This window comes from Vidua macroura, chromosome 4 (genome assembly GCF_024509145.1).
Source record: "Vidua macroura isolate BioBank_ID:100142 chromosome 4, ASM2450914v1, whole genome shotgun sequence".
In the NCBI taxonomy this organism is placed as follows: domain Eukaryota; kingdom Metazoa; phylum Chordata; class Aves; order Passeriformes; family Viduidae; genus Vidua; species Vidua macroura.
Genome location: NC_071574.1, coordinates 42,110,443 through 42,132,409, shown reverse-complemented (window position 1 = coordinate 42,132,409; position 21,967 = coordinate 42,110,443). Strand labels below are relative to the sequence as shown.

The window sequence follows — 21,967 nt, the reverse complement described above, 5'->3', positions numbered from 1 at the left end:
GCCGGGGCCGGGGCGCGGGGCTGGCGGTGGGAGCGGCCATGTGGCGCGGGGCCGCCCGGCACGTCCCGCACACACTCGCCAGCCGCGGCAGCGCCCTCCGGAGCCCCGGGCAGCCCGGCACCGGCTGCAGCACCGGCCGGGAGCGGGCGCCGCTGGAAGTCCCGCTGCCGCCGCCAGCCGGGAGCCACGGAGCCCTGAGCGCGGCCTGGGGTTAGCTCGGTTGTGCTGCTGCCAGGCGCAGCCGCCGCAATGGTTCTGCCAGCGGACCTTAAGGCTGGTTTGGGAAGGCTGGACCAAGGCAGACTCGGATCTGCCCAAGCTCTGCCACTAGGCCAGAGAGACTGGCCAGACGAGCCACGCTGTGAAACCCAGCTCTCGCCTTCAGCACAGACATTACAGCAAGTTCATCACCAGCCTAAGCAGGACTAGAATTGGCAGTGGTGGATCTGGGCACAACCACCTGTTACATCTTTGCTCAAAACACATTTGCAAAGACAAAGCTTTGATTGCCACTTACATGAGCTTGAAGTATGGTAGAGAGGGTGAGTGTCCAAGGTGCACAATTCTGTTCTGTTAGCATTATGGTATTTCCTTCTGTGTCAAATGCCTACATGTTTGTTATGGAAGTTGTCATAATCACTACCATCATTCAAGAAAAATAACTGAAAGTCACATATTTTAAAAAAATAATAATGGCATGGTTTTAATAAACAGAGACAGGGAAAAAGAAGCCTAACAGTGTTCCTTTAGGGCATACATAGTTCTGAAATTAATTCACAAACATGATGAAATGACCTTCTGCTTCTCCTTTGGGAAAGCTAATATAAATTATTTTAGTGAAATATGAGCATATACATTACATTTTTTAAAGGTGCAGAAATCCAGGTAGATAGGCTGTGATCGATTCAGCAGAATTGTTTCAGTAAGTGACAGTTTTCTCTTTTATATGGAAAGAAGTATGCTTGTGTAATTACAAAATGTTGTATTGGGTTTTTCCCTGAACAGCTAGCCAAGCTCATTAGTTTACAAACAAATAAAATTCCTACACTTCTAACTATGCTTTGTTAGGGATGAAATACCTTTATGTTATTTTAAAGACTCTTTAGAAAACACACATATCCAGAATTAGCTTAAGACTAAATAGTTTTGGATTGCCCAAGAGGTTGTGTTTTGGTGTTTTTGTTTTAAAGATCTTTCCTCCCTACATTACCTCGGCAATTCAGAGGTTTTAAGCTGCACCCAAGGAATCTCATCTTTCCAGCCTAGCCACCTACATCTGCATCCAGCCAGCCAAAACTCTCTTCAAATTCCTGCTATTAATTAGTTCTTGAGCTTCAGGTCACATTTTGCACACCTCACTAGTGCCTGCAAAACTTCTGCTTTTGAATAACCGGTATTCGTACTGGTAGAAACACAGAAGCTACAATTCTCATCTGTTTTGTATGGGGCAGCCCCAAGTGCCATTTAAGGACAGGGCTTCCTGGCTACAGCTGTTCTGGAACATAACTCAGCAAAAATTCCTCTGTGCTTTCTGTCTCAGATCACACATCTTGCATATGTATCAACAAAATTAAATTGGGAAAATGGTTCTAGTAAATGTGTAAGCAGTCAGATAAGCCATGCAGCTGGTGAATCTCACACCCTTTGCATCAAAAGCAGCCATGCAGCGCATTGTTAGTTGTCTTTGCTGAAGGGTACTGCTGCTTTCACAGACTGTTCTTCACTCTGCCTGTTAAATCAAGTGATTAATTGATGCTTAAAAAAATATATATTTCGTGTAGATTTCTTTGGTTATATCATCTACACAAAATGAATCAGGATTAATTTTAGGAGTTTCTTGGTACTTAAAGTCACTTGGGACTGCTGGAAAACATCACGTTGAGTACATGGTTTTAACCTCACAAATCTGCACGCATCACTCTTTGATTGTTGCCTCTGTCCCTGTCGCTATAGAAACAGATCACACTGCCAAAAATGGAAGGATGATAATCATCTGGAAAAATGAAAAAGCTGGGAGCACATCTAAAGATTATTCTGAAAGCACTCTCACACATTTTCACATTAGTCCCTTTTTGTAAGATAGACAGCCAGAAGCAATCAACAGAAGTGGAAGCAACGCATTACATTTCAGGAGAAACCACGAACAGCATTTTCCCTCAATTATCCTTTTAAGTTTTTTAATATGGTCAAAACAAACTACATTAAAACAAACCGTTTCTGATCACTGGAAGCAATGAGAAGTCCTGCCTGCTAGACTGAAGTGTCATGGCCTAGTGCCTTTTTCTCTGAATTGCATTCAGAGTTTCTGCTCCTTTTTGCCTATAGCGCTCTGCAGAGCATTTTGAGCTCCTGCTGTTAATTTCCGACAGAACCGCCGGTAGCAGGGAAGATCCGGTGGGTGCCCAGCCCACAGCCCGTGCCGTCGCTAATTGACACTCCGCACCGGACAACGGCCGGAGGTGGAGCACAGCCCGAACAGAAAACGCCGTCGTTGCATTCCCAGCCTTCCTCCTGCCTTGCCGAAGGCCGTGGGACCCCAGGCCCAGCTATGGAGCGGCGCCGGGTGCCGGCACAGGCCGGGCAGGGCTGCGGCAGGCCCCGGCACAGCAGCAAGGGTCGATCCAGGGCCGGCCGCGACAGGAGCTCGGCACCAGCGAGGGCCGCGGCCGCGCTCCCTCGTGGCCGTCCCCGGGCGGGCCGGGCCCGGGACTGCGCATCCCGGCAGGCTCGGCCCGAGCCGCCTTCGGGCGCGGGGCTGCCGGGGGAGCTCGGCCGGCGGTGCTGGATGGCGCTGCGCTGCGAGCGGCTGCCGCAGGAGCCGGCCCTGCCAGGTACCGCTCCCAGCTGGCCGGCTCCGGCCGGCGGCTCTGGCGGTGGTCAGGCGCGGGTTCAAGCTCTTCCACGGCGAACTTCACGCACACAAGGGTCAGGCTGTATTCACTGAATGTTTCCTTCGAGCTGTTTTCACTCAGCTTTTTGGTTTTATAACAGAGCCTTCTCTTTCATCTTAGTCTTTTGAAGAACATATTAAAAAGGGGACCCGGCCAGCTTCAGACCTCTAGTGTATTTATGCAGGTTTCACTTCTCAGGGGACAAACCCAAACGTGTGTCTGTTCTTGAGCAGAGAACCACTCCCACGGTGCACTGTTGGCAAAATCAGAGGAGTCGCTGGTGAGAAGAGAGGCGGGTGGAGATCCTCCAGCACCCTTTCTGGATGGGCAACGATACTATGAACAGGTGCTTTCCCTCTTTTAAGTAAATAACATAAAGCAGACAATTTTCAACACCTTTTCAGTGAAAAGGAGACACCCTAAAAAACCCAAAAGAGGTGCCTTATGCCTTTTTTCAACTATTAAAATAATCAGGTGTTCCCTGTAAATAAGCTACACTTTCCCCAAGCATCTAGTGAGGTATTCCAGTTCCCTCACAGGTGTCCTAAGCCCAGATAAGTAAGCAGTAACCTATCCTTATAGCTAACTTCCAGGCCAGGTTGGGTTTTTGGGCAGCTGACTGCCCAAATAAAACACACTTTATTTTCAGGTACAGTGAGAGTGAGCCGTGACCAAGACACAGCTTTTAATCTTTGTTCCCCACCTGGGAACTGGAGCTTGTTGAAATGTATTATCTTCAAAATCTCTGTCCCTGCTCACTTCAGCTAAAATTGGTCATCCAAGTCTTTGAAAGTACATCCTCAGGGAACAGAGTAAGACTGGCTGGCAGGTGAACTTGAACCTCAGCTTCCTGGGAAATTAGAACTTAGTTCAGGAAGATAGAAAAGAATGTACAAACACTGAGTCAGGTATTTTCTGATGCGACATGCATGGATTCAGTACTGTGTACAGTGCAGCAGTGGTACAGTGTAAATTAGTCTCACTGTTTGCAGCATAAACAGAATTAACTCACTCGGGCTTTCTGAGCCCTGTCCTTAATGTTTTCTTTAATGAATTACCTGAGACTAACTCCATGGAGCTGAATGAACAGATTCCTGTCTGTTTCTTGACAAGCTGGCTTGGATGTCCATGATAGATATTGCTGTACATCCCTGAATTTATGCTTTGAGCAGGTTTTAATTTTCAGATTTTTTAATGTATATCTGTAGTGCCTAAAAATGCACATGCTCATAGCACTGTACTTTTAGATATTGGGGAAAAAAACCCCACTTCCTAATCACAGCCCTATGTCTCCTTCGCAGAGAAAGGAAATTCTCAGAAAAGGTGAGATTAAATGTGCCTCCTGTACTTTTTCTGATATTCACAACAGCTAGTTGCAAGAAGAAACTGGCGTGTTTATTTTTTTCCTGAGTTCTTTAAAAATAAAAAGCCCTCACAGTCATAATGGGTAAGCTCCCAAGACAATTAGTAGTTTAAGATAATAGCTTGGTCAGTATTAATAGGGGACAATTGGTTGTTGTGAGGACATTTGACTGACTGTTGAACTGTTACTCAGTTCCAAGCTTTTGCAGTCTGAACTTTTTTTTTTATCCAAACACACAGAATATTTGAAGTAAAAATATAGAGAAGAATATTTTAATTTCACTATTGTTTTTACTTAGTGTTTATGTGTAAAAATATTTCAGTTAGGACCCCAAGCTCAGTTAACTGTTGTATTACAATTGTTTAACTGTATTTTTAAATGTGGCTTCTTCTTAGCCTTAATGCAGAACCAAGTACTCTCTGAGATTCATTCTTAGGAGTGAAAGAACCTCTGTTGTTGCAGGTGATACCTCCATAAGAAATGTGTAGCAGACATCTGGTTTATTAGTCTTTGTGGAACCAACCCTTAGCAGAGATGTAAAAGCAGACTGTTAAACCCTCGCAGTGTAAGAACAGCTGACCTGTGTTAAAGGATGTCCGATAGATGGGGTAGGGACTCTGAACTAAAGTTTATGTCCTCAAATTAAAAAGATTTATGGCCATTTTTGGGAGGGGAGAAAGTTTGTCAGAAGGGCTTTTGGTTACCCAACTTTCTTGGTTGTTAACTTACTCTGTGTGTTTTCTGCCAGTTCTGTGGTTGCTATTTTTTGTTCTTCATTCACGAGAGAAATACACCAGGTTGAAAAATTGTAAGGGTATATATATCAGAGAGTTATTGTTTGTCTTCTCTTTCCCAGGGGTTGTACAAAGAAGCGTTAAAGCAATTTGAAAAAATCAAGGATACAGATTTTCAAGCAATGTATCAGCTTGGTGTAATGTATTATGATGGACTTGGCACTAAAAAAGACCCTGTGAGTAATTTAGCTGCACGCTTTTTATTTTTCTTCTAATATTAGCTGATAATTACTAGGAGCTTCTTTGTAAGCATGATTATTTAGTTTAAAATTAACAGCCTTTCCATTTAGAGTGAGTTTCATAAAGTGCAGATGTTTTCAGAGCATCATTAAAGAACAAAGGCTCTGGGTTGAGGAGGTTCTCAAAAATTATTATAATAAAATAGGAATTAAAAAAATACAGTAATTTCTATTTTGAAATTAACTTTTAACCAAGGGCTTGGTTGGACTTTTATGTGGAAGCTATGTTAAAAAATTGCTTTAAATTTTTTACTTTTTAATAAGCATATTATGTACATGAAAATAAAGTGAGTCAAAATGGAAATCAAACAATTATATTTCAAAGCATAAGATCTCTGGCACAAAGGTTTTCTTAAAGTACTTTCTATTCTTTTAGAACAGATGCCAGAGATGATTCTGCCAATGGTTGACAGTATTCTTAGACATATGAAAAATTATATTTGTAAGCATTTGAAGAATTCAAACTGAAGAATTATAATACAAAAAAGGAAGACAAAGGAATGTTTTGCTGCAATAAGGAGAGTTAATTTGTTGGTGGAGATGATCTTAAAAAATGGCATTAGGAAAGAACACAAGCATTAGGAATAAAAGGGTCGATTGTAAGACAGAAGGCCAAAAAAAATTAACCAAAGTGTATATTAACAAATGGGACTCCTGTCTGGTCCTTACAGCATTGTCAGCAGAACTTAAAACATTCTGATTGGGGTTTAGAGGTGGTTTCTTTTTTCTGTATAGCTGCATAATTACCACATTTGTTTACTTGCAAATAAACATTTTAACAAAGTTTCTTTCTTTCTTGTGTATTGCAATATGAAAGCTAAATAAAAGCAAAACCTTTTATAAAGGACTGTTTCCAGTGTATTTAAACAGGGTGTCCATGCTAAATCCTAACAGTGTAAATCTTGTTTCCAAAGTACTTCTGAGGCCCTGTTGCTCATATGCAATGTTCTCCATCTGCTTATATAACATTATCAGATTTTGTCCTTTATGAGTCTAAGGTATTTTAATTGCAGGGACTTCAAAGTGTACTGTGTATCACTTTGCCTTCTTGTTAAGGTTGTTTTATGATTCCAGATACAATATGCAATATTAAAAAGTTCTCAGAATTCTGAAATTGAAAATGTTACAAGCGTAGGATCTAACATTCATTTACATAAGCACAATAATATTTTTGGGAAAATTTTTGTCAGTCAAGAAGAGTAATATATTATCAAATGAACACTTATGAGGAAATGTTTCACACTAAAAATATGCTGGGCTCAGAAATCAAGGGCCTGTCTAGTAACCAAAGATAAGTTCTGCTTTGGTATGACACTGTTTCCCAAGCTGTCCTGCCAGTATGCCTCAGCCTTTCTTCAAAGGTGAGAAAATGAATTTTCTGGCAGAAGTTAGTGCATTCTTAAGTTATGTATTTCATCCTCTTCACAGTCTGAACCTAGTAACTTATATGGCTCAATTTTAGGCAAGGGGAGTGGAATACATGAATAAAATACTCAACTCTGATTCCCCAGAAGCAAGTCACTTGAAGTTTGCAGCTGCATACAATCTTGGCAGGGCATATTATGAAGGATGTGGTGTTAAACATTCAACTGAAGAGGCTGAAAGGTAAGGGCAGTCTGTGATTGTCCTGAAAAATATAAGATTGTGTGTTTCTTAAACTTTGTTGTCCCCATTTTCTTAGGTTGTGGCTTACTGCTGCAGACAATGGAAATCCAACAGCAAGTATAAAGGCTCAGAGTACTTTAGGAATGCTTTATTCTATGCCAATTCTGAAAGATCTGAAGAAGGTAAAGCCCTACCATTTGAAATAAAAAGTAGTCATGAATAATTTTTAATTTCAGAGAAATAATACAGTGGTATATTTGACTCTGAAAGTTATATTTTGAGTAGTTAGACATTATCATCCATTTAAGCCTGTGTGAACAGATAGCCAGAATTTCTCATTTTGACTCACTTGACACTGCTGGCTAAGATTTTTTTTTTTTTTTTTTTTTTTTTAGTGAGAGTATCAGAAAGAATGATAGAATGGATTTAAGTTTTGTCAGCTTTGGTTACCTTCATAATTCCAGCAGGTAACACTGATTGACAGGTCTGACTGTAAATGAAGCAGGTTTAAAAGCCTTACAAGGATTCTTCTTTCTTTTATGTATAAGCACTTCTTACAGGATGATTGGTGTAAAAGCTTTTATGGGAAGAGTATACAAGAAAAACAGCTAAGTAAATACATATTCCAGCTTTGTGCCTCTTGTTTAGGCCTTTTTCTGGCATTCAGAAGCATGTGACAATGGAAATCTGGAATCAAAGGGAGCACTTGGCATTATGTATCTCTATGGACAAGGTATACGTCGAAACAGTAAAGCTGCTTTGGAGTGTTTGAGAAAAGCAACAGAACTTGGAAACATCTATGCTCAAGGCCATCTTGTGGAATATTACTACACTAGAAAATTTTACTCAAAAGCTGCTGCACTAGCCAAAAGGTAATTTTTGTTCTGTTTTTCATTAACATTCTTCATGCAAGATCACATAAAAAAGATTTAAATTATTAAGATGATGGTCCTGTCTATTGAACTCAAGAAATGTTTAAGATAATGAATTACAAAATGTCTTTAACAGACTAGCCAATGACAAAATTAATACTACAAGGTAATCAATTCCTCAGTATGACTGAACTTTTCCTTCTGATCCAATAAAGCAAAACAGCCTTGAACTAGAAACCAAAGCAGATGCCCACATGCAATCTTGCCTTCCTTGTCCACTGTCTCCTCTAGGTTCCTGCCTTCACCATTCCCTTTAAACCCTTAAGTCATAGTGTCAAAGACCCCCCCCTCAGCTTAGAAGGCATCTTAGTAATCATCTGGGCCAATTTTTCTTGGCAAAAGCACAGTCTGGACACAATGGCCCAGCATCCTGTCCAGCTGAAGGTCAGTGAATCCACCACTTCCCTTTACCTGCTTTTCCATCTTTGGTATGGTTCTCCCTTGGTTTTGAGCAGGCTCAGAAACTTAAGAGTTAAGTCAAGGGGGTCTCTTGCTACCTACTTTCCTTACCTTTAAAGGGGATGAATAAACAGTTCATTATGCTTCCAGGATAGCATTCTTGAAAAATTGCCAGCACTCAGTAGCTCCTTTATTCTCCATAGAAGCTTCCTACGGAGACTCTCCCAACTGTGTTATGAGCCGAAGTTTACTATTCTGAAATCTGAAGCCTTTGTTTTAGTACTAACCCTCAGAGTGCTCAACAGGATCCCAGATCCTCAATATTGTCATCACTGCACCCAAGGCTATCACTCACTGAGGTGCTACAAAGCAGATTTTCTTGATTTGTGAGTAGCAAGTCAAGCAGTGCCTCATTCCTGATTGGCACATCTGACATTTGGTTGAGGGAGCTGTACTCCACTGCTCCATTCCAGTAACTTCATGGATGTCCTGGGAGTTGCTGTATTCTTCTTGCACCTAATGCCTGGGTAGTTCAAGTCACCCGTAAGATCCAGATTCTGTTACCCAAAGCTTACTTCAGTGACCCAAGCATTATCTCGTTGGTCTTACTGTCTTGGTTCAGAGGTCAGTAACAGATGCTTAGTGTAAGATCCCTCTTGAGATGACCCCTCTGATCCTGACCTAGAGGTATTCAATAAGGCTTCCAGAATTGCCACAGTTAACTTCTCCACATTCAAGATTCTCCTTAATTCAGTGAATAACTCCTCTTCTTTTTCTGTCTTTATAGAACAGCCTATCCATCCATCACAGTCCTCCTGTCAAATGAGTTGTTCCACCTTGCTTCAGTTATTCCTATGGCTGTGTGACTTTGACTGGGTGCAGAGCTCCAGTTCCTCCTGTTTGGTCCCCAGGCTGTGTGCACTGTACTCATACACTTGAGGTGGTTGTCTTCTGGTCCTCGCCTGGGAAGCAGCTAAGGAACATTTGTTGCTGCTCTGGTTGGCCTGGCTTATTCCCCAGCTGGTTGGAATATGACACAAGTGCAACCACTTCAGGTCCACTTCTGTATCTTGAACTAGTCAAGTAGGACCAGAGCAGTGTTGCCACAATATTCTATGGCTGATAAACAGCACATTTCTGTGACAAACCTCCAGAGTTTACCAGTGCATTGATAAAAGTTCAATCTGTCAATCAGATTATTGATTTGATGGAAGTAAGGTGCAGATAGATTGACTGCTTGCACAAGTGGCACACGATAACATTTGTGCTTTTTGGGGTATGTCTACATAGCTGCTGCTGCACAGCAGTAAACATGTCACAAATTACCATCATGCAGAAGCTGCATTATATGCCACTGCATAGCAGAAGCTCTGGTAATTCAGTAGTTCAGCTGTAGATGCTGTTTGCTCTACTCCATGCTGAGAAGGACTGTTTCTCTCTGAACTGCTGCTTTTCTTTTGCACTGTCAATAGAGCCATAACTGTTCAGTCTGGTCTAGCCTGTCTCACTGGGAGTGAAGCCCTTCCAGTCAATGCTGCATGGTAGATTGTCCAGACAAATAAAGAGTGCACCTTATCAGCTGCAATTGTGATTGCAGAAAATAGCAATGAAATCCCACAGTACTGTCAGAGGTGACCATTTCTGAAATAAAACACTGAAACCATACTTGAAACAGTTCCACTTAATTAGACTTGAAGATTGCCTTGAGGCAAAAATCTCAGCAGTTCAGCCAGTAATATCAAGCACCGATACCTCTTCTGCTAAAATTTGTCCTTCTATGATCATATCAGCTACATTTGTTACATTATATACAAGCATAAAACATTATGTGACTATGTACAGTATAACCTTGCCTAATATTTGGAGTCTACATTACCTACTGCTACTTTACTTCAAATAATTCAGTTATCCCACACAGTTGTACTTACCAATTGCTGTGGTATGTTCTTGAAGTCAGCTGTGCTGAAGTAGAATTTTTGCCTGACTTGACTGAATATCATTGTTTGAATCAGCATTCTGTAGATTATCTTTTGGAAAGGAAGGGGAAAATGTTATGTATCAGGAATAAAAATGGGTAATATATTACTGTTGTTTTATTTGAATGTTCTTCCTAATAAGAACACTTGTGTCTCTCTATTTGTTAATGGGACCAAATTAGGCGGAAGAACATCATTCTCAACACATGCCTGCTAGCATGCACTGGCATGCAGAGGGTCATTGAGAACAATCTTACAGAAACACTGATTTAAAGCAAGTATCTATAAACTGAAATTAATTGCACTTCTCCTCCTTCTGTCAAGTTTGTGACTTCTACACAGCTAAAATGATGTGTAAAGAAGCGTATAGGTACTGTTTGGTACCTGGAAAGGATACAGGGCTTATGGGGTATCTGTTTTAAGACAACAGAAAAAAATAAATTCCCACTTAGGTATATAATTTTCTAATATTATAGTGATTATACTAGATAATTTTAGCTTGATAGTTAAAACAAAATTCACTTTGTCCCTCTGACTCTTAAAATAGTTCTTAGTAAAAACATGCTGAACTAAGATGACAGCAAGCATGCAGAAGAAAGGAAATAATTGAGCCAAGATAGCGATAAGTGGTTTTCCTAAAGTTTTCTAACCAGGGGCTCTCAATATGTCCAAGATTTTCAGATTACTACAATTTGCCAATATCCTTGTAAAAACTGGAAATTTTAGAATCACAGAATCACAGCATGGTTTAGGTTAGCTCTTTAAAGATCGTCTAGCTCCAGCCCCTCTGCTGTGGACAGGGACATTTTCCAGTACATGAGGTTGCTCATGTAATGAAATAAGATGAAATAAGAGCTACATGAAATACATGAAATAAGAGCTTTGCCTTTCTTCCACATATATTTTCAATAAAATAATGTAATGGGAACAATTAGCGTAAAATATGTTGCCTTTTATAACTAATATAACTGTAGTGAAAGTGACTTCAAAAATTGGGTACTTGTTTGCTGTTTAATATCACAAAATTCAAATAAGACTAACTGAAATACAAAACAGAAGACACGGAATACATGTAAATTTCAGCTTATTTTGGATAATAATATAAACAGAAAGGAGGCATTGTCAAAGTCATGGTCAACTTTAATTATTGCGTGAACTAGCATTATCTAATGTAATGCTCTAAATTCCACAACAGGGCTACAGAAAATGATGACATCAACATGCTAGCCGAGATAACTGATTGTCATCCAACAAATATAGCCAAGGGGGCTGCTATGGCTGCTTTCTACTTGGCTAGATGCCTCCAGCTTGGCCGAGGCACAGAGAAAGACCAGCATGCTGCTGAAAAGTACTATTCTAAAGTAAGTTGAGAAAGTCTTACAGACTGGTTTATATCTCGTGGAGTGATACCTTGGATCTGAGTTTAGTCTAAACTTGCTATTTTATTAAGGACTCCAACACTGTGTTAAAAAAATATTTGCAAGAACGTGTAGACTGATAGAAATGTACTGAAAACTACTAAAAATAGCCTTGAAAGGATGCTATCTGCCCACTTGCTCAAGCAAGCAATATAACCAACAACAGCAAAAAATCTATGGCAATCACCACAGCAAAGAGCTTGGAAACTTGCAAGATAAATTAGCTAAACAATTTGAATAATTTTATCCTAAATTGATTTGCTTTCTCTCATTCTCTCACAACTGAAAAATCATAACTTTTCCCTTTACTTTAGAGTCTCTAACAGTTACAGCCGTTTTTAAATTTGCCATAACTGGTTCTCATGCTTATTTTTATATTTACATTTTCCATGACAGCTGAGGATCTACTGCTTTTTTTGTTCAATATATATGGGGGAAAAAAAATCAGTTACATTTTTTCCAAAGTTCTAAATTTGGAGTAAGACTGATGAAAAATAAGCTTGAGGAAAAATACTAATAATGGTCTCTAGAAGATTAATCTGTTGAGTAATTTCAGTGATGTCTAAAGGCATCAAGGCAAGGTAATTTTACCAGCTGAAGGGAATGTAGCAAGTTGGCATCTGTGCTTCAGAGACTCTATGGTTTCTGTGCATGTAGTGACCATTTGTTTCTGCAAGTACAACACTGTGGTGTCCATCTTGGTGCAATCTAAATGAATGGAGAGTTACAGAAATTATAAACTATCAAGCGAATTTTGTGGCTCTTTACCCAGGGAAGTCACTGATAGAGAAGGCTTAGCAGAGCAGGTGATCTAAATACAGACATTTTAAATATTTTGTTCTCCCACCATGAAAAATGTTACAGAGGATAGGATGAGGAGGCAATCAGGAAAGGAACATAAGCTGAGGTATTATGACCATTTCTAGTTAAGGCATTGAAGAGGTCCATCAGGATTAAATTGCTGCATGGCTTTGTAGGGGTGTAGCCCATCCCATTGTCTTCTAAAGTGTAGTAAGACTGCCACAACTGAAAGAAGACTTCAGCTTTCACTCATTATTCACTTGCTGTACACCTGAGACTGATCTAGGAATGTCACTAATGTGTCACTATAAAGAGATGGTTCCTATGACTGATGTCATGTGTCTCTAAATCAATACCAAAAGAAAAGGAACATAAAATAATCAAGAAAACTCCGGCGGTTTTGTACCTGCAAAATTCTCATGTTAACTGTACAATTACACTTACTTAAAATCATGTTTGTTTCAATTGACTGCTCTGGTTTTGTCCTACCATTCTTAGACCAAGTTGGTTTTGTAAGAAATGAGAGAATATGGGCATCCCTAAGGGTGCTGAAATAGATGATGGATGTGAGTGAAACTCATCCAGTCTGTAAGCAGATTTATTTTTCTGACTGTGGTGCTGCATATGCCATGCCAACACACAGAATTTAAAAAAAAAAAAAAAGTCAAGACTAACACTATAGTCCAGTATGCTAATTTTAAATACTATTTTTTTATTATGTGGCATCAGAAGAAGGATTCAAATCCCAATACGTTAACTCTTCAATACTTTAGCAAGTTGACAGTCTCATTTTTTTGACACTTAAAGACTTATTAATGTCATGTTGATAACATACCATTTTATTGTAGCTATAAACCAGAACTCTGATATTCTTTGTTTTTAAAGGCATGCTATCTGGATCCGGCTGTTGCTTCTCACCTTGAACTGGCAGCTAATCTTGGGAGAATTTAGTGTTTCTTTTAACTGTGACTGGTATATAAATATATTTCCTACAATAAACCATCATTGATCTCCAGCAATTATAGATTGCTCATCACTGCTTGCTTTTCAAATTTCTATAAATTATTATGTAAAGCAATTCACTGATTCATTTTATCTAAAATAAAGAGAAAGTAAAAAGCTCACACTCTTAACTCAGATGAAGCCAAGACAGATATTTTAAAAATCGTATTGAAGACTTTACGATTATTAAGGACATTTCACTGGGACAGATGTATTTTCTTCATGTCATATTTCTACATAGCACATGAATCAAAACAAAACCAAATAAAGATGCTTGTTTCCTTTTTGCATTTTTAATATTTAAATTTTAATACTCTGAAAAGCTTGAACCCAAACTTGTCTCATTTTCACATACAGCCCACGGCCATTTTTAAAGCTTAACTTGTTAGTGGTGCTTATACCTCCTTCCACATACTTTCTAAAGCATCTAGATTTACTTAAAAATCTTTATACATATTACTTTTGGATTGCAGAGATTCAAAGTTGAAAACTGTCCAGTAGAACACCAAGCTTTACAATTCAAACCATACCAGCTTCTCAAACTAATAAATACGACTTACAGAACTGTGGAAAAAAAGCCTCCAATGTTAGTATGGAAATATTGAATATATGTCCTCAGGACAAGGCCTGTTTTCCTCAATCCTTCATATTGCATTCACACTGTCTCTGCAGTAGAAATAGTTGGAAATCTTTGGCTAGGAGTATTTATGTCTGAGCAATGTCAAGCTGGATCTTTTATCAAAAGATACTTTGATTAACCACTGGGAAAACGTATGGATTGCTATGGTAAGCTTGCACATTTCCAAATGCCTGTGAAGCTTTCTAAGTGCAGAATTTGCCTTGCTTCTTAGTACTGTGCCACAACTTGAAAACTCTTCTGAAACTGTTGGAACAGAAGGCTAGATGTTACAAAAAATGTTGATTTAAATAGATCATACAGATTTTATGTACCTTACAATACTGCCAGTCATAACTGCAAGTAGTTTTTCTAAGAGCACAACTGTACCGAATTGAGAAGAGAGTAATGAGTGTCAGCTAGGGATTTTTGATGATGTTTAATTATTTAGATGTCCATTAACATCATATTTACATATTTTTACATAAATTAAAAAAAAAAAAACACTGAAGACAGTTTTCTTTCCTTGTATAAAATAAAGAGAAAGATCTGAAGGTTATTTGAAATTGGGGCATTTGAATAAAACAGCCCTGAATAATATCAGGGAAGTTATCAGAATGGTTTAATTAAATGTCTACTTGATCATTCATAGAAGCAATTCATAAGCACTAATCTCTGAACTAACATTTAACACAGGCATTCTGTTAGGACATACCAGTTTACAATACATAATTTTGACACAGACTTCAAAGCAATGTAGATACTTCTTATGAAACTAGTGCTGTCAAACCCATTGATCCATTGTCAGTACAGCCTCATTATCAACTGCTGCAATCCAGTTGTGATATTTATTGCTTACAAATGCTTCAAACTACAGGAAATCTTTGGTAAAACCAAAATTGATAAAATTTTCACAATAGCTTTACATGTAGTATTGCACAACAAGGCTTCTTCAATACACAAGAAAAAAAAAAAGGAATGCTTAGATCCTCAGTGAGGAGATTAGAACTGTACAACATTCATTAGTTTACCACTATAAGCAAAATTTCTTTCCATAAATGTTTAAAATATCTTCTGGTTTCTTTCAGCATATATGAACATTTATTTTTCAATCTATATTTGAAACAGAGGAGTAGTCAAATAGAACGATTGAAATAAAAATTGGCAGCTATACAGCATTTTTTGTCTACCCTACAACAGCATCAGATCTTTTCGAGTCTGTACTTCACAAAAAAACTCAAGAGGAAAGAAAAATGCTAAAAATAATCATAGTCCTCAGCCCTCTATGGAAAAGAGGAAAATAAGTTTCATGTCTATTCTTGAATATAGACATTTCTCTAGTGGTCCAATTGTGCAGATTCAAACCTAAGTGGCATTAAGCTGCTCTAAATGAGCTCTCAGCTCAGGACACAGTTCAGTTAGCAGCAGTTCCAGCAAAACCTGAAAAACAGAAAAGAGTTAAAATTACGCAGGTGCCAACCAAATTTCTTCTTCCTTTCTGTCATTTTTAAATATCCACACATATGTTTGATTACATTTATCTTTTGTGCAACTACTTTTCTTTCATCCAGAAGTTAGCACATGTCCTACAGATAACATGGGAAATGTCTTAAGGCTGAAAGGAGGCAAGGGTTGAGGGCAGCTCCATTCAGGTGGGGATTTCCCACCCAGTATAAATTGGTGCTGTTCTGTCAAAGGCTCCATAGCATCATAAGCAAGCACCGGGGCATGCACTTCCTCTCTGGTGCTGGGGCAGCATTGTGTGACAGGCTGCTGTCTGGAATGTGCCAGAAGAGACTGACTGTGAAGGTGTTATACTTAGATCCAGCTGCATAATTCCAACCATTCCCAACAGTTGAGGGAGTGGAACTTCTGGAAGGCTGTCATATCCTAACTATGAACCAGTCCTGGAATTCTCCTTCACTGGGATTCTCCAAGGTATATGTTTATTTCTCTAAGCTGTATGAAGAAATTAGTTTGTACCTTATGAAGTCAGGCACATTGGATGTGGTAGAAGATCTCATTTAGACAAAAACATGCTGCTGTTGAACAGTCCTTTGTTATTCAAACTTAATCAAGTGATCAAACCTAGAGCAACTGACTTATTTTAATAATAAATAAATCTCTGCGAAAACACACCACCCCCTAAGCGTTATTACTGAGTGAGTAGAGCTCAGTAACTTACAGGATTATGAAGTTTAAAGGCTACTTTTCTGGTTACTCACATAAAGTAGGTGCTTATTAGCCTTTCTCTCTTGCAATGCATTGAACACTTTCACTACACCATGACGGGCATTTTGTTGTCCAACAAGATTCTGCAGAGTATCTGCAACAAACATTACTTCAGTTTATGTTGTTTCACTCATGTTAGGCAAAGCCTCCAGCCAGAATCATCATTCTGCTACCCAAAATCACAATCACAAAGGTTGGAAGAGACCTTCAAGATCATCTAGTTCAACCATAAAGACCCATAAAGAAGGGGAAGCAAAGCCACTGCACTTCATTGGCCCTTGGCTACAAGATACACAGCGTCCCTCCTCACCAGCCTTTTAAAAACACAGCTTGAAAAGGTACCTTATTCTCCAGTTACCCAATAGATAATAGTGTGTGCATCTAAGGATATTTTAAGCATTCTAACATGATACATCAAATGTCTTTTCAGTAGTTCACTGAGTCAAGTCTCATCTCACACATCATTAAACCTTAAATACACCTTCAGCCACAAAGACCCAAGTTCTACAACTGAAACAAATTTAGCAGTTTAATTGCCTTTCAGTCTTCACAGAGAATACTTCCCACAAGAAGGCAGTTAAAGAGAATTCTAAGTCAGTTATTTACACTTTGGATTAAATTAGAGAATAAAGAGTGATTCAGTGCTCCATCATTAATCTAAGGTGCATTCAGCTATGTCCTGACATATGGCTCCAAGTTGAGAAATAAACAGAAAATCAAATACCACAAACCAACTATGGAAGGCTATTTAGTAGCCAAGTAGATGAGTATATAACACATGTAGTAAATGGAAGGGTTGTTTACACATCAAAAGACAAATATTTTGTATGCATACCTACTCCTTTTTTGCAGTAAAAGTTGATTAAACTACCTAATGCATGGGGGTATATGAGATATGTAAGTAAAGCCATAAAATAGCTCATTCTCTTCAGATGGAGCAGAGAAAAAGCATCCAAGCTATGTTGAAGTGCTTTTCCACGTGTTAATGGTAATGATTTTGTTTCTTTTCAGTTAGATGCCTTTGGGTCTACATGATCTCTGAGGAGTCAGAAATATGTAACTGAATTTCCTGTCCTGTGAGTGGGACAGGATGGAGCATCTCAGAATGTTGCCCCAAAAACATGCTAGCTGAAAAGGCAGCTGCCCAGGTGTGGGAAATAAGGGTAGGCAAAGCAAAGTCCTGAAAAAACCACTCCATCTAGGATCTTCTTCTGCCCAGGCAGCAGGTCACTCTTAATTTTCAGTGCCCTGAGACCTCTTATCAGAAATAGACAAGACACAACACGGACAGCATGGGTAGATCCCTCTCTCTCCAAAATATAAGAGGAAGAAGTAATTGGGGTCTCCTATTTGGCAAGTAATTCCAAGTAGCAGAGCCACATATTTGCTCACAGAGAACCAGCACAGAGAGAATCGATTGAGATTCCTTCATGAACATTATGCACAAAAATACAGCAATTTTGATTTTGCATCCACCAATAATATCTGAATGCATGCCTTTTACCAGACAGGCAGGAGAGGCAAAGACTAAGACCAAAATTATCCTTATTTATGCAAATAATAATAATTTAGAACTCTACAGGAAAATAGTGTGATTAACCAGTTTCCTTATTAGTTATTAAATCTGTGATTAAGCAGAATCAAAGTGATCTCACCTGGAATGTTTTCAAGTAGTTTTTGCTGTGCTCTCTGTTTTGTCTCCTGCTTTTGTTCATCGCTCTTGGCTCTCGTTGGTGGAGCTAACTTCCCATTTGGCCAAAAAGCATCTCGAAACACACCAATGTAGTAAACAAGCATTGGTTCACTGAACATCCAGTGTACAGTGTCACGGATTTGCCTGTAAAGAAGCGTAGAAGGGAGCCCATCAGAGCTAGTCTTTCATGTTTTACCCATATTTATTCTTTTTACTCCTCAAAGTAGTGGAAGAGATGTTCTTTTTCATGTAACTTTGCCAGTATACCTGAGTTGATTTCATTGGCATAACAGCAGGTCATATTCAGCTCTGGGTGCTCTAGGATCTAGGTCACTCCAGATACCTCACTTAGATCTGAAGAAGGCTGCTTTTCAATGTAATCCACAAACATACATTTCAGATTACAAGTAACACATTGAAATATACATCAAAACTACATTTCAAGGATGGGCACTACCAAATGCTCCACCAGGAAAAGTCAGGAAAATCAGGTCACTAATAGTAGCAAACTCCAAACTAGTTGCCTGCGGAGATGTGCCTGCTACGATACAAATAGCCAGTTTTGATAGAAGTACAGTAAGTTCCTTCGCAGATAGCAAACCACATTACTGAAGGGATTAGAAACAGAGATAGCAGCGTCTTCTTGTGGCTGAACCACTTACTGTAGCCTTCAGCACCAGGAGTTTAAGGTAGAGAGCAGGCTTCAGTCACTACTGCTGCCATACAGCCAAATCCCTTAAAATCAATAAAGTCAACTTACATGTAAAAAGCTACACAGGAACTTTGCATGCAAGCTATGCTCACAAATTCTCTGCCTCTCTGTCCTCCTTCAGGCATTTTCCAGTTATCAGCAGGGTATGAACAAATGAACCAATCAATTTAAAACTCAGTGAGTGGATACTGTCTGAGACCAGTCCAATTTACTGCTGCGTAATGTACATAAGAGGCTTTAAAAGCCATGCTGGCAAGTGCAAATTTAGTCACTGATTGGACAAAGAACAGCCTGCTGTGCTGATAGAATACTTCTAAAATTTGTTTCTGACCAGGGATACAGCTTTCCATATGAAGGTGATTACAGACAGGTATGCTCACAGCCTCAGGCAGGCCTCACCTGGCAGCATAAGGATAATTCATGTATCTGTGTTTTCTCTAATAAACATAATATAGCTGTAAAGTGTGGAAAACAAATGCAGATTATCATATCCGACATGATGTCCAGATTATTTTTAACCGTTCTTCTGTCAGTCTTTTTTTAACAGAATGATGATGAAAGCTCAGTTAAAGCAACAGCTACTTACTTGTTGATGGTTCTTCCAAAAGTGACTTGTACTAGTGCAATTAATGTTTTTCTGACCCACTTGAACACTAGAACAATGAAAAAATTTAAAAAATAATGACCAAGAAGTTAATAATATTCCATAAACCATGATCATGTGCAAAACCTTCCCCCTACCTCCCACCAAACCAACCCAAACAACCCACCCCTACAGTAAACACATTGTTATAACCCTTTCTAAGATTCTATTAATTGTACAGAGGTTTCATTTTTCTTGATTATGTTCCTTGTACTGTTCGCTGTATGGGTTATAGGTCCTGCAGATTATATAAGTATGCATACAAAATGCATTCTAGGTTATACTGTAAATTTTTATATGTAAGAATATTTCAAGTTTATTGAGCAATACAACTACTCAAACCCCTTTTTCTACTACAAAAAAACCAAAATATCCTCAAACTTCCCACGCCTTTCATACCTACAGTATAAAGAACACACAGCAGCACCATAAAAATTCTGAAAACATTTTCACTCAAACTAAGCAGCCAGCTTTCCATTACAAATAAAGGAAACAAAAGTGAGTGCTTCCTAGTAATTACTGGTAAATCTTTCTTTCATACTGTCCACCATCACAATAAAGTCTCTATTTGGAAGATACATCTGCCATTTTTGGAAGGTGACACATTTTGCAATAGTTACCCAGTAAATAATTTTATAGAGCATCATGTGTGGCTACATATTCAAATAGAAACAAAAATAGTTTTCTTTATTATCATCATTCAGTTACATAAAAGGGGGGAAAAAATCCAGTATTTAAATATACCACAATTCTAGCATAATTTTCATCATAGACATTGCAGAACTAAAATGCATCTATAATTCACTTAAAATGCATATTAAAATCATATTTATTTGTCAGAGACATGTTCTATAATAAAGCTATCTTTCCTACAATTTGTAGATTTCCTACACTCTAATGAACAGCCCATTTACAAATAGCATACTATTGTCCTTTTTTCCTAATCTTTTCATGAAAAATTTAAAAATACTAAGTGCAAATGCTCTCCCCTACCAGTTACATTTTATTGCCATTTTATATTGTAATTTCACTCCAAAATTAGGAACTACTGAAGAACAGCTTGATCACAAACTGGCCATATAGATTGCAAGAATGAAGATTAAGTGCAATATAGATTGCACTTATTGCAACAGCAAAAAAATCTGAATTATAAAGTGTCCTACAGAGCCAAGAGATTTCATTAGCAACTGAGCAGGTTTTTATCTTACTTCCTCGCAGTTCAAAAATCTCTCCAATCAGCATGAAACACGGTTCAGCAAGAGAGTCCTTCTTCCCATCCACCTCCTCTCCGTAGTCCGACAGGTCACTGTCCTCTTCCGTTTCTTCCTAGGAAGAGAAGCACAACACGGGTGTGTGTCGCAGCTCCCCATTCTTCTTCCAGAATGGATTTAGTTACTGCCATGATCTGGAGAAGGACCACAGCCAGTCCTCTCAAAAAACAGAGTGAGAGCCAAAAACTATTGCTGGCAGGATCTGGCAAACAGGAATCTCGCTAGGGGTCTTGAAAACTTCCCATTGGACTAAAGCAATGAGGATACTGCACTGCTGGAATTATCATCACTGCTGTATCTTCTGCTTGCAGCCTTGCCCCAGTAAGCAGCTCAGTGCTGCCCAGATTTTCAGAATCTACTGCCTATATTGCCCTATCAACACCAGCTGGATGAAAGAAAGCAGGTGATGTGGGAGTCGTGTACTACTAGGAAACAGGTGAGAGCTGTAACCAGGAGATGGCACTCAACAGTGTTTGTGACTGCAAAGCCTCCTCTGACACAATACCCATAAAAAATATTCAGGATGGGGAACTAGACAGCTGGAGCTGTTTGCAATGCAAATAGCTGGGAGAAAAGGGGAAAATCTGGTTATTGCACAGGGAGAAGCAGGTAGCTGGCTCCCCAGGAGAACAGTCAGTGCCTTCCCACTCAGTGGGATCAGGCACTAACCAGTTGTCCTTGAAGCACACTGGGAACCAAACCCAGCAGTGGAAAGGGAACTGGCCACTAGAGAAACAAGCACCACATGTGAGAACTAGTCCCAGGCAGAAACACAAACTGTGATACTTAGTGACCTGAGCCTGAGGATACCCAAGCTCCAGGCACCAAAGGGAGAAGAGCTATTCAGATAGACTCCCAGAAGATGACCGGGTTGAACTACCTCAATTCTGGCAGTACCATGTATTTCAGAGTGAAGGGCAGAGAGCAGGTTGTTTCTCACTGTTATAAAGATTGCTTCAGGATCAGGACTACAACTCCTATCATTACTCATGGCAGCCAACACATCCCTTTGCCTTCCTGGATCTTCCCCTGCCAACCTGTGCTTCGAGCAAAGCTAAAGAGAGGCAGACCTGACCTCCACTGAGGCTGGTGCAATGCCCCAGTCTCTGGTTCAGGAGTGGTCAGAATGATGTGCAAATTTTCTTCTTCAGACTGGCTTTCAAAGATATCAATCATCCCTTCCTTTTGTCCTCATCATTCAATCATCTAATATTAGTTTATTTTTCTGCTATTCAGTGAACCTCCTGTCATTTAGAAAATGCAACAATGCAACTGTAAGTTCTTACACTATAGTGCATTTTCTATCCAGTAAATTTGTAAACCTAAAAGCCTTTCTTTCTAGATGATAACTACATTTTTGCTCTGATTTGATTTTGGTCT

The 21,967-nt window shown here is 39.2% G+C and overlaps 2 protein-coding genes across 4 annotated transcripts in view; one reads left to right on the top strand and one right to left on the bottom strand.

Annotated features, from left to right (window-relative positions):
- Positions 1-61: 61 nt before the first annotated feature.
- On the top strand, positions 62-13,437 carry LRP2BP (LRP2 binding protein). Of its 3 annotated transcripts, XM_053975004.1 has the most exons (8): positions 62-542; positions 3,125-3,237; positions 5,111-5,224; positions 6,750-6,892; positions 6,969-7,074; positions 7,541-7,764; positions 11,395-11,560; positions 13,304-13,437. In XM_053975004.1, exons 1-8 carry the CDS (start codon positions 518-520, stop codon positions 13,367-13,369), a joined length of 957 nt encoding a protein of 318 aa, XP_053830979.1. In that variant the 5' UTR covers positions 62-517; the 3' UTR covers positions 13,370-13,437. The 3 variants fall into 3 exon arrangements, with proteins under 3 accessions (XP_053830979.1, XP_053830978.1, XP_053830980.1); XM_053975005.1 differs by lacking the exons at positions 62-542; positions 3,125-3,237 and adding an exon at positions 4,749-4,862; XM_053975003.1 differs by lacking the exons at positions 62-542; positions 11,395-11,560; positions 13,304-13,437 and adding an exon at positions 2,449-2,831 and having other exon boundaries at positions 7,541-7,768.
- Positions 13,438-14,456: 1,019 nt separating this feature from the next.
- Positions 14,457-21,967, bottom strand: part of SNX25 (sorting nexin 25) — an 80,972-nt gene continuing 73,461 nt past the window's right edge. The window contains exons 15-19 of the mRNA XM_053974998.1: positions 20,525-20,642; positions 19,260-19,326; positions 17,924-18,105; positions 16,262-16,362; positions 14,457-15,476 (exon numbers count right to left, since the gene is read on the bottom strand). Of these exons, the coding sequence (XP_053830973.1) occupies positions 15,402-15,476; positions 16,262-16,362; positions 17,924-18,105; positions 19,260-19,326; positions 20,525-20,642 (543 nt within the window). The 3' untranslated portion in view covers positions 14,457-15,401. The remainder of the gene's footprint in view (positions 15,477-16,261; positions 16,363-17,923; positions 18,106-19,259; positions 19,327-20,524; positions 20,643-21,967) is intronic.